General features: G+C 40.2%; 1 protein-coding gene across 3 annotated transcripts in view; it reads right to left on the reverse strand.

Annotated features, from left to right (window-relative positions):
- ttll5 (tubulin tyrosine ligase-like family, member 5) overlaps positions 1-12,973 on the reverse strand; it is a 169,311-nt gene that overhangs the window by 28,188 nt on the left and 128,150 nt on the right. For all 3 annotated transcript variants that reach the window (XR_013800000.1, XM_079633051.1, XM_079633052.1), the window contains one exon: positions 4,361-4,443. Coding sequence is in view for 2 of the 3 variants with exons in the window: in XM_079633051.1 (XP_079489177.1) it covers positions 4,361-4,443 (83 nt within the window). In the remaining variant the exon portion in view is untranslated. The remainder of the gene's footprint in view (positions 1-4,360; positions 4,444-12,973) is intronic.

The following is a 12,973-nucleotide window of genomic DNA, read 5'->3' on the forward strand; positions in this document are numbered from 1 at the left end:
GTAATCATACTCTAGATCTAATACTATCACATGGAATAGATGTTGATGCCGTTGAAATACTGCAGCAGAGCGATGACATCTCAGATCATTATCTAGTTTCGTGTAAATTACATTTAGCCAAGGCTGCAAAGCCGACTCCGTGTTATAAATATGTTAGACCGATCACTTCTGTCACTAAAGATTGCTTTATCAATAATCTTCCTAATCAGTTTCATCATCTCAGCATTCCGGATAGCTTAGAAGAACTTGATATTGCAACAGAAACTTTTAACTCTCTCTTTTCCAGCACTTTAGACACAGTTGCTCCGCTGCGCTTAAATAAGATTAAAGAACATAGTCCAACGCCGTGGCACAACGAGCACACTCAGGCCCTTAAGAGAGCAGCCAGAAAAATGGAGCGCAACTGGAAGAAAACAAAACTAGAGGTGTTTCGGATTTCATGGAAGGAGAGCTCGATTGCTTACAGAGAGGCTTTAAAAGCTGCTAGATCTGCTTATTTTTCAACCCTATTAGAAGAAAATAAACATAATCCTAGGTATTTATTTGAAAAAGTGGCTAAACTAACGAAAAAGAAAGCTTCAAGCCCAGAAGTTTCCAAGCGACACAGCAGTAATGACTTTATGAACTTCTTCACTTATAAGATCGATAATATCAGGGACAAAATTATAACTATGCAACCGTCTAATACAGTATCGCATCAGGAAGTGCATTGTAGTCTCCCTGAGGGGAAATTTGATTCATTCATTGCTATAGGAGAGGAAGAATTTTGCAAACTCGTCAAATCATCTAAATCGACAACGTGCATGTTAGACCCTATACCGACTAATCTGCTGAAAGAGATGCTTCCAGATGTCATAGATCATCTTCTTAATATCATTAATTCATCTTTGTCTCTAGGATACGTACCAAAAACCTTTAAGCTAGCTATGATTAAACCGCTTGTTAAAAAAACGCAACTTGATCCTACAAAACTAGTCAATTACAGGCCGATCTCTAATCTGCCATTTCTGTCAAAGATATTAGAATCAGCAGTATCCTCACAACTGTGTTCTTTTCTTGAAAGAAATGATATCTGCGAGAATTTTCAGTCCGGATTTAGACCGTACCATAGTACCGAGACAGCTCTCGTTAGAGTCACAAATGATTTGCTCTTATCATCCGATCGTGGTTGTATCTCTCTATTAGTGTTACTTGATCTTAGAGCTGCATTTGACACAATTGACCACAACATCCTTTTAAATAGACTCGAACATTATGTTGGCATTAGTGGAATTGCACTAGCATGGTTTAAATCATACTTATCTGCCCGTTATCAGTTTGTAGCAGTAAATGAAGAGATGTCTTATCAATCACAAGTTCAGTATGGCGTACCACAAGGCTCAGTACTAGGACCGCTGCTGTTCACTCTGTATATGCTACCATTAGGAGATATCATTAGGAAACATGGAATTAGCTTTCACTGTTATGCCGACGATACTCAGCTGTATATTTCTTCAAAACCTAACGAAACCTACCAATTCACAAAATTAACGGAATGCATAGCTGATATAAAAAATTGGATGACTAGTAATTTCCTACTACTAAATTCAGAAAAAACAGAGATTCTAATTATTGGACAAAAAACTTCCACACGTAATAACCTAGAGTACTGTCTAACACTTGATGGCTGCTCTGTTAAGTCTTCGTCGTCGGTTAGGAACCTGGGTGTGCTCTTTGATACCAATCTTTCATTTGAAAGTCACGTGTCTAGTATCTGTAAAACCGCTTTCTTCCATCTTAAAAATATATCTAAATTACGTCATATGCTCTCAATGAATAATGCAGAACAATTAGTTCATGCGTTCATGACCTCAAGGCTATCCATCCATCCATCCATCTTCTTCCGCTTATCTAAGCAGTCTAAGCAGAGACACCCAGACTTCCCTCTCCCTAGACACTTCCTCCAGCTCTTCCAGGGGGACACCGAGGTGTTCCCAGGCCAGCCGGGAGACATAGTCTCTCCAGCGTGTCCTAGGTCTTCCTCGGGGTCTCCTCCGCAGCAGCTCGAGTTCTTACCAGAACCAGGAAGTATGACCATATTAGCCCTGTTCTGTCAACACTGCATTGGCTGCCTATTAAACATCGTATAAATTTTAAAATATTGCTGATTACTTACAAAGCACTAAATGGTTTAGCTCTGCAGTACTTGAGCGAGCTCTTAACGCATTATAGTCCTTCACGTCTACTGCGATCTCCCTTTTCCTATTTAGCACCAAAACTCTGGAACATTCTTCCTAACATTGTCCGGGAAGCAGACACACTCTGTCAGTTCAAATCTAGACTAAAAACACATCTCTTCGGCCTAGCATACACATAACACATTATAGACTTCTATAACTCAATGTTAGGCTGCATAGTTTAGAACAGCCGGGACCGGGAACACTTCCCGTAATCCTGATGTACTTGGTACATCATAAGAAGGATGGCGTCTACGCTAATATTAGTCTCTCTGTCTATCCCGAGGTTTACCGCTGTCCACCGGAACCAGGCCGTATCCAGATCTGATGAAGGACCAGCGCCAGGAGACGACGACGCCGCTGACCGGAAGTGTCAACCAGTCTCTCCTCCTCTCCACTCCGACTTCAACCAACCGGAACTGGACAAATACTCTGATTCATTCTGAACTTCATACACTGTTCACTCATTGGCCAGAGGAGAACTGGCCCCCGACTGAGCCTGGGTTCTCCCAAGGTTTTTTTCTCCATTCTGTCCCTGATGGTGTTTTGGTTCCTTGCCGCTGTTGCCTTACCTTCTGGCTTGCTTAGTTGGGGACATTTAATATTCAACAATATTATAGATCTGCCTTAAAGGTGGACGATGATGAAATTGTATTTTGTATTATTTTCATGTTATCACTGTGAAGCTGCTTTGATACAATCTGTATTGTAAAAAGCGCTATATAAATAAAGGTGACTTGACTTGACAGTGGTCACTTCAGCCCTTCTGAATGAGACTGTGTGTTTAAGTTTTAATAATTTACATCAAACGCCTGACATCAGCATTAGAAAGCAAAGCTTCTACGCACCAAATCTCAGTAATGTACATGACAGGATCATCATATGACAGGATAAGCTGGCATGGCACTGTTAGGATTGCATGACTGTGTTCTTCAGTATCCGCCGCAGGATGAAGCTCACAGCAGCTGTCGCCTCACACTCACACTCGACCATCTCCGTGACGAGTAACAAACCCCGCGCTGGAACGTTCACTATGAGCAGCTGCCAGAGCGGGCCAAGCGGCCTCGGACCCGCTGCCAACCGTCCTCATTAAAATACCAGAGACTGAACTGGCATGAGCTCCAACATTCAACATATTCCTAACCAGCTGACGGCGATTGTACGGCGAATGAATTTTAGAAACAGTTTCAAATTCTGCAACGTTGCGGCCGGCACAACCACATGAAAAGTATGACCATGATCCTCTCAGGTACGGAGTGTGTGCTTTAATTCATGCTTAAAGCGTCTAATGTGAGTGTGAATATTTTGCGTGACCTTAAAGGATTAGTTCACTTCAGAATTTACATTTCCTGATCATTGACTCTCCCCTACGTCATCCAAGATGTTCATGTCTTTCTTTCTTCAGGGGAAAAGAAATGAAGGTTTTTGAAAGGTTGACGGATCACGTTGAAAGGTCACGCGTGACGAAGGCGGAAGAACCGACCCAGTGTTTACAAAGCAAACGTGCAAAGACTAAGTCAAACACCCTTTACAAAAAAAAAGAAAAAGAAAAGAGGTAAACACTGATGTCGGATGATTTTGAGATTGGAGGAGAAAATTGGATGGGAGTTTTTAGCCCTACTCTACATGTCTGACCCGGAACACGGGTTCTAAAATATTATAAAATATATATTTTTTGGGTTATAAAATGGCGGATGGTTTGTTTAGATAAGTCTCTTATTCCTCGGCTGGATCGTGTCGAGACTGAAACTCACATCTGGACCTTCGACCCGCTGGACAATTGAAGTCACTATATGGAGAAAATCCTGGAGTGTGTTCCTCACAAACCTGCATTTCTGTTCCACTGAAGAAAGACAGACATGAACATCTTGGATGACGAGGGGGAGAGTAAACTATCAGGACACTTTAATTCTGAAGTGAACTAATCCTTTAATAGCCATACTGAAAGCGACAATGGATAATTCACCACAGATTAATGAATTTGATTATGTACTTGTTCATTTGATTATTGAGTGCAGTGTGTTTGCAGAGAGACTCCGCCCACACATGCTTCTGCTACATGCTTGGCTAAACTTCCCAGTCAGTGCACACATGATCAACCACAGGATTTGTGTGTGTGTGTGTGTGTGTGTGTGTTTCCTCACCTGTCTTTGCGCACACCGTCTCATACACCACATGCTGTCCACTGGGGCTGCCGTGACGGGCTGGAGTCTCAAACAATGCTTTCCTGTGGACAGACAAAGCATCACATCTATAAAGGGTCTCGCTCTATATTGATTGAATGCTGTTGAACTGCGTTTGCTTTTTTATATATACACTTACTGGACAAGCGTTGATAAAAACAATGAAAAAAATCCCTAAAACCCAACATTAAAGAACAATTCCGGTGAAAAATGAACCTAGGGGTAATTAACACATGGTTACCGAGTCGATCATTCTCTGGGATGTGTTTTCATGATAATCAAATGTAAAGAGTTGTATCTCTAAAAACTGATTAGCTTATAACGCTAGTATATGGGGCATCGAATATAAGTAAAAAGAAATCGCTAGTTAATACAGTAACACGGCTCAGAATAGCCTCACACTAACACGACAGTTTAATAAGAAGATACTTTATAAAGACAGCACATTACGCGTATACAGGCAGGAGCCATCTTTGGAAAACAGTCTCGACCAGTCGGCCGCGAACGACTGGTTGTCCTTTAAAACACATTAATTTAAATCTTCAATTCACATCTATTACCCATTTCAAACTGTGTTGTGGGAAAGTGGAGTAGATGGTATAGTTTACCATTTCTAAATGATTATTATTTGTTATAATTTATCAAAAACAGAAGCAATAGAGCATGACAGCATATCCTATTTCCCATATTTGTTGTGTAATCACATGCTTTAAAGGGATAGTTCACCCACATATTAAAATGCAGACTTTATTTCATTTTTGGGAAAACACCGAAGGAAGCCGATTCAGTTCATCTTAAAACATTACTAACAATATCAAAGATATACATTTACTTGATCAAAATCAGTAAAGGTTTTCACAACCTAAAGGTGGATGTTTGTACGATTATACTGAAAGACTTTTACTTCATAAAAGAGTGTAAACTATCAATCAGAGACAGAAGGAGATCGTGTGTGACAGGTTTTTAATCAGGTTGATCATTTAGAGGCTTAGAAACTTGAGTATCAAGTAGCTTTAGGGTTAAGATGATGCGTTAAAGCAGCTCAAAAGCAGTTTAAAAGAAAAAAAGTTAAAGCCCAGGGTTGCTGAACACATCCTATGGAACAACCCATAAAAACAAAGAAAAGAGTATATACACAAATACAGTTTGATTACAAATACATACACATTATTATACAGTAGATGAACTGAATAAGGAAATGGTTTCGTGACATCAGACAGTGATTATATCTGTGCTCCACAGAATGCCTGTCTCTTTGTGAGCTGAATAGCCCTGATGACCTCCATCATCTGACAATAAGCGCAGGGATACTGAGGAAGGCTTGGCCACTGAGAGCCAATGCAATTATCTGAGGCGAAACAGGGCCCAGCACGCCTGTAACTGTGCACGTTAAATCCGCTAAGCATTTTTGAGGAACAATAAATAAAGCTGGGCTAGTATTAATCTCCAGAAGCAGAACGGGAGCATTAGCGCACTAATGAGGGAACACAGTGCTGCCTTGTAGAGTCCACAAAGTTGTCCTTTCATTTGGAGGCTCAACCTTGGGCCGGCAGCACAGATAGAAACACTAAATTATACGTAAGATCTCTCTTTACAGGAAACGACACTTCAGTGCTTTATTGGTGACTGGAGTTTAAGATTATTAGTGCTGGTCGCTCAGATGTCAGCGGGACGCTTGCCAGCACTCGCTACTGTAGGCGTGGAACTTATTAAAACACGGCTGTGAGACTCTGTAAATTAGGATTTCGCTAGTCTTTACAAGGCCAAATTCATTTAGACCTTAAATAAACCCTTATTGTTTTCTTTTTCTGTGAAACAAAAAAGGAGATCTCAGGCAGAAAGCTACAAAAGCTCTACAAACTACATAAAGCACAATAAGAGTGTCACAAGAGTCCATGAATCATGTGCAATACACAGTAAAAATAATTCAAAGTTGTAAGATAAAACAAAGATTACTTTAGTCTCTCTACTTCAAAATACCATGTTTATTTCAATGTGTTACTTTCCATTTCTTTGTAATTATTTGTGAAATTCACTAGCAATTTCTGGATGAAAATTGTTTCAAATCCTACACCAATTTTATTTCAAGACTTTTTAAGATGTTATTCGTTAATAATATTCAGCTTCAGAATAACACTTTACAATAAGGTTCCATAAGGTAGTTAATTCATTAATAAATAACATTAACATTGAGAAATGTGTTTATTCATCACTGTTAAAGTTAGTTAATAAAAATACAGCGGCCTTTTAGAGTCAGTGTAATGGGGGCAAGCTAGTAATAGCGGCGTAAACCTCACTCCCCTGGCATCAAGAGGCGCACTAGCTGTCTTTTAGCGCCTTGTTAGCGCGCCTGCCCCCCATTCCGGAGACGCTGGTTTGAATCCTGCTCGCAGCGGGTCGAGTAGGACCGGTTACATTTGGTGCCGTGACCCGGATTAGAGTCAGTGTAATGGAGGCAAGCTAGTAATAGCGGTGTAAACCTCACTCCCCTGGCATCAAGAGGCGCACTAGCTGTCTTTTAGCGCCTTGTTAGCGCGCCTGCCCCCCATCCCGGAGACGCTGGTTTGTATCCTACTCGCAGCGGGTCAAGTAGGACCGGTTACATTTGGTGCCGTGACCCGGATAAGAGTCAGTGTAATGGAGGCAAGCTAGTAATAGCGGTGTAAACCTCACTCCCCTGGCATCAAGAGGCGCACTAGCTGTCTTTTAACGCCTTGTTAGCGCGCCTGCCCCCCATCCCGGAGACGCTGGTTTGAATCCTGCTCGGAGTGAGGCAAGTAGGCCCGCTTACACAAGCCCACTTTAATTTCTGACTCTGATCCCATGCATGACCTCACTGCAATCCAACAGATGGAAATCTGCAACCAGGGTTATTATAGTTAACTCAAACTAAAGTTTTATTTCTGTCATGACAACTCTCTGAGAGATTGGCATGGTAATGGATATGGAAAAATGTATTTGGTCTTGACTCTGCTATGCTTTTTTTTTCTACTGCCAATACATTCACAGACATTGCCGTAAGACACGCTGCTGTAACGTACATGAGTTAACCCCGCAGCAGATCTATACAGGTGGAGCTGGGGAAGGAGGAGGGTTTCTGAAAGCGCGCCACAGACAGTAACAGCAACACTGCCAGTATGTGAATGTTTAGCCGCAGCTCATTGGCCACTGATGCAGCAGCAACCAATCAGCTGTGCCGTGTAGATAATGATGTGATCGCTACCAAATAGACTTGAGGATCTATCAGAGTTTCATGCCAGAACTACAGGTGAAAGATCATTTATTTCAGTAATTCAACTTAAAAGGTGAAACTAATATATGATATAGAAAGTGAGATATTTAAAGCCTTTATTTGTTATAATTAATAATGAAACCTTTTAAGACAACATTTCTCATTTTCATTTAACTTGATGTACTAAAACTAAAATGAATAAAAACTATGTAATTAAATAAAAATGACAAAAACACATGACAAAATTACTAAATCTTTGATAAAAATGTAAATAAAAACTAATTTTAACCATTAATCAAAACTATAATAGCATATCTCATTGACACTAAAATAACACGGATAGCAAAGAAGAACAATGGAGTCCATTCCAATCCAACGCCTCATCCTTCACCTGTCTCTTATTCTCTGTTTCTCTTCCAGTCTTTTGTCAGTTCAGTGTTTCCATCCGTGAATTTTTGCTTTTCGGGCTTCCGTTTTTCCCACACTCTCCCATGTCACACAGGCCAACCACAAAAATGCAGCGCGGCGAGCGAGCGAGGGGCTCAGGAATTCCTCACGGAGAGGGTAAACACGGCACGGGCCGCGAGCAAACACTGCTTTAACTCGACATAACCCTCCTCTGTCTTCAGCTGCCTCATCTCTCTCTAATGTCTCTCAGCTCTCGCTTCATTCAGCCTTTCAGGAATTACCTCCATTTCCTGACGCTCCCACATGCGCCTTTCCAAGCAGGATCATTTACTTTAAGACTGTCTGTGTGTATATCCCAAAAAGAGTGATGAAATCGTCCTGATCCTCACATGACCATCCTCTCTGGACACAGAACGATCTTTCCAGTGGAAAGACCTTTAGATGAAGTTAGAAAGATGAAGTTCTCGTGGTGTACGAGCGCCTTTTCCATACAAAAAGTAATAAGGAAAGTGTCTTTTTTTTTTTTAGGTCGGGTTTATAAATCACAGTCCACTTTGTTGCAGTGTTTGTTAATGCGTTTAAAATACTTGATCTTTGTGCTGATGTTCACGTGATGAGCCACACTGAAGCAAATGTTATTTATTTGATTTGAAATGTGTCTGTCCTGATTAAACTAACACAAATGAAAAAAAAAAGCAGCTTAGACTCAGCCTAACATTTCCTTGTGCGTTTTCCTGAAGAGATTCATATACAATGAGGGTGAAAAAAATATGACAACATTTTTGGGTGAACTATTCCTTTAAAAGCTTAAACTCGCATTCAAAATCCTACTAAATACACTATTCATGATGTTTTTGAGCATAAATCTGAACTTAAATGGTTGTAATGAATGCTTTGGAATAAAGACCTGAGGCTGGTCTCTTTTTAAAGAAGTGAAAGCACTTCAAAAAATGAAAGGGTAAAAAAGTTATAGAAGTGTAAGTGCATTATAAAGAAAATGTAGTGAACATTTTTATTTTATAAAAAATTTTACTAAATAATTTGGACTGTCTAACCAAGTTGCGTTCGAAATTTAAAGTTGATTTCACAAAATTGAGCTGCTAAAAGGTTTTAACGTACCGTTTCCATGAAGTCTAATTTAAAAACGTGTTTCACAGGATTCATTTTGGGTGTATACGCTTTCGAATTATACCTAATTTATAATAATAACCAATATATGACATAGAGCCAATAAAAAAGCACGCCAGTGTCACAATTAAAAATGTCTGAATTGCATTAAATACACAATATCAAAACAAACGGCATCTGCTAACCAATGAAACTGGAGCTTTTCTCAGAACTAACTTTATCTTTACCAAGAGGTCTCAAGATAATGATTTATAGATGTACGAATCAGTCACATGTGTCCTTACAGAATAACCACCGGTGTATTTCATCATATTAACATATTGTATGAACATGTTTCACAAAGTTTGACAACCAGAATGTGACCAAGAGTTTCTCATTTTGAACGTTACAAATCCATTGCTTCATGTTCTAAAATTGAACAAATTTCATTTATTTAATTGAGCTATATTGCCCAGCCTGTGTTGTCTGCAGTTTGAACTTGCACCTTCCGTTTCTTACGTTTTAGACATGGGAAACATTAAGGTAATCTTTTGCAAAATCTAAAAACTATTTGCCTCGCTCCACCACATCACTCAGCCATACATGATGGAGATGACCCCATCACGGTGGGCCACATGCTCTTACTGGAGCGTCCGCTGATTTCTCAGAGCTTGCTAATGTTCTGTAATTGGGCCAAATGTGCAATAACTAGGCTGCAGTGCATCGTGGGAAACAAGAGCAGTCGGGCTCTCTTTCTGTGGTCCGAGCGCTACACACACCTCCCACCGCTCTGTCTGCAAATCTCAAAACAAAATCAGATTTCCACAGCACGCATAAACACAGCCCAGCCGCCCAACCACACTGTTTACTCAATAGGCAGAAACCTGTGGTGTGTGTGTGTGTATGAAGACAATTAATGCAAAGTGTTCTTCTACACAACAATCACCAATGCAAGCCTCAGCTGAGGACTGAACACATGAATAGTGTGGAAAACACTCACTAGATTTTTGCTTTTGTCGATTTATAAACTCTAAACTTTGCTGAATAGTTTTTATTTTGTCTTGAAATTAAAACCGCAGTGGATGAGAGTTTTGATATCGGTGCACGGTCAAACATCTGTGTTTCGATGAGTGAGTTTTCACAGATGACCGGAAAACTGTTCAGATTAAACGATGAAGCACTGGCAAAAATGTAAAAGCTAACAGCACTGAACACATCACTGATGAATCAACCCTAGTCATGTGTCTTTATACAGCCGATATAACTAATCATACTTATAGAATAAGAGAAGTGTTCATGACCGTAAAGGAAGCCAAAACCTATGTTCTTTCACTATAGGACTTGATATTTATTAAAACGTTACAAAACTGACACTGAACATCACTGACAATAATCATAAATGTTTCTTGAGCATCAAATCATCATATTAGAATGATTTATGAAGGATCATGTGACACTGAAGACTGGAGTAATGATGCTGAACAGTTTAAGCAACATAAAGTAAAATAATGTTTAGTGGCATATTTTAAAAGGTACTATCAAGGCTAGTATTGCCAATACTAATAGCAATATATTTATATATTTTAATATACTACTATATTAGTCAAATCCTTATATTGAATGTGTTAAATAATGTTCTTTGTCATTCAAACATTGAATTCAATGCCAGATACAGTTTATTGTGTAACCCAGGGGTCGGCAACCTTTTTGTCATGAAGTGCCATTTTTAAGTTTCTGAGTTTATCACTGTGCATAACCCCATCCCAATACGTATAAATACACATACAAATTTTAAATATTCATAATGGCTAACATAGAAATAGTGCAGAAATTTAAATTCGGAAGGAATTTTTCATAAAATGTTTTACTTTTGTCATGATTCTGCCTTAGTGTCCCTGATTTTCCCTGGTCGTAAGGCAGGATCATGACAGAATCATGTTTTGTGTACAAGCTCATGGCCAATTGTTTGGGCCATGTGCTTGTGTTGTCTCGTCATCTAGCCCCGCCCTCCTTGTTATCCTCGTTTTGTCATTATTGCTTTACCTGTGTCACCTGTTATGTTATCATTTACTTAATCCCCTTGTGTTTGCTGTCCTGTGTCGGTTCATTGTTAATCATACCTGTGAGTACCTTGCTGAAAGTCTTGTTATTGTGAGTGTTTATTAGAAGTAGTGTTTGTTTATTGTGGAGTCCTAGTTTAGTCTTGTCAGCCTACGATTCCTTGTCCCGTCTGTGTTTTATCCCCTCGTGGGTTTTGTTTTCCTGTTTTGTTCATAATAAACCGTGTGCTGTGACTACTGTCTGCGACTGGGTTCATTCCCTTCTTCACCTTTCCAAAATCATAACAACTTTAGTCCAAATCCTTTAGTTTGATTGTTTTCAGTTTTAAATTAGACTTTGAATAACAGATTTCCTATGGGTCTGTTTACGCCTGGACATTCATGCGTTTTAAATGATCAGATAGGCTAGCTATCCGTTTTGTTAAAACTGTTCCATTTACACTGGGCAAAGTAACTGTCTCTGCAAAACGAATATAAATCTAATCTTTAATTCCTGCACTATATGCAAATTATAACAGCGTTCACGTCAAAGAAAGCCAGATCAAAATCAAAGCGCGTCGGCTTGCTGAAGAGATGTTCGGCTACTTCTCTGCTGTGCTGCGGTAGCTCCGTCATATCTGGGTACCGGGAGCCGTAAAATGTACATTTGTGGCTTCAACAACCAGATGCAATCTGTCCAGCTTTGTCTGGAATGCGAATGGAGCGTCTGGCGCGAGTGATTTCAATGTTAAGTCAATTTAAAGACGCATTTACGCGCGTCTAGAGGTCCACGGGCGCGAATGAGGAGTTTAGCGCGGCGCGGTAGACGGGAATTCGCCTCATTCGCACGTCAATTTCGCTTTGGACACGTGAATGGATTCAAAATGTTCAAGCGTCCAACTAGACACGATAGACGCGAATTTCACGCTCTATTCGCGTTTGGTGTGGGCGTAACGTGAATTAAACCAAGTCTCATCTCCCATTCCGTCCGCGCCATGGCGGATTCGCTATTTACATGGTGGAATTTGCAAGCGGAAAGACTGAGCGCTTCTCCAGAGTGCAGATAGATAAACTTGTGCGCGAGGTTAAAGCTGTGTGTGTGTGTGTGTGTGAGGTTAAAGCAAGCAGACCATCTACGGGACCAGGTTTCAGTTGGTCAATGGCTCAGTCTATTTCAGTTCCTCAAAATAGCATCACGCTAGCCTGACTTCGTCATACTCATGTTCTAGGCAGAATGTGAGTCTGATACGGCTCCATAGGGCTTTGATTATGAGGCGTGTCTTAACCGAACCAGGAAAAAAAAAACTCTGCACTCAATTGGATAGACCTACAACCAATCAGAGCAACGCATAGTTGTCACAGAGCTCAACTGCACGCACGCTGGAAGAAGTAGTAAATTAATGAGTGTAAACTATCTTTGCTGTTGTTGTAAAAATAATTGAAGAATTCGCGGAGTACTTACAAGCACGAATAGTATTTTTGAGAGAAATACAAAAGGAGTATGTATATACGAACAAGTTTAGGATTAGATCTCGACAATAAAGCAAGTAAATATTCTCGCATTTGTCGGCCTTGTCTCAACTTTATAACACGGTTGAAACGCGACTCGACTGATTTTAAATAATTTAAAGACGCTGAAAGAGAGCCGGCTGAAGAAGCGAGTTCATCTGAGGCTTCAGGGAACAGAGATCGTGAGCGCATCCCTTCCATTGGTTTTCATTGCGTCCCATCTTCTTAGCGACCATCGGAGCCAGCTGATAAATTAAACTTTTGCCGAATCCCGTAGGA

Source organism: Phoxinus phoxinus, assembly GCF_949152265.1.
Source record: "Phoxinus phoxinus genome assembly, chromosome: 13".
Taxonomy (NCBI): domain Eukaryota; kingdom Metazoa; phylum Chordata; class Actinopteri; order Cypriniformes; family Leuciscidae; genus Phoxinus; species Phoxinus phoxinus.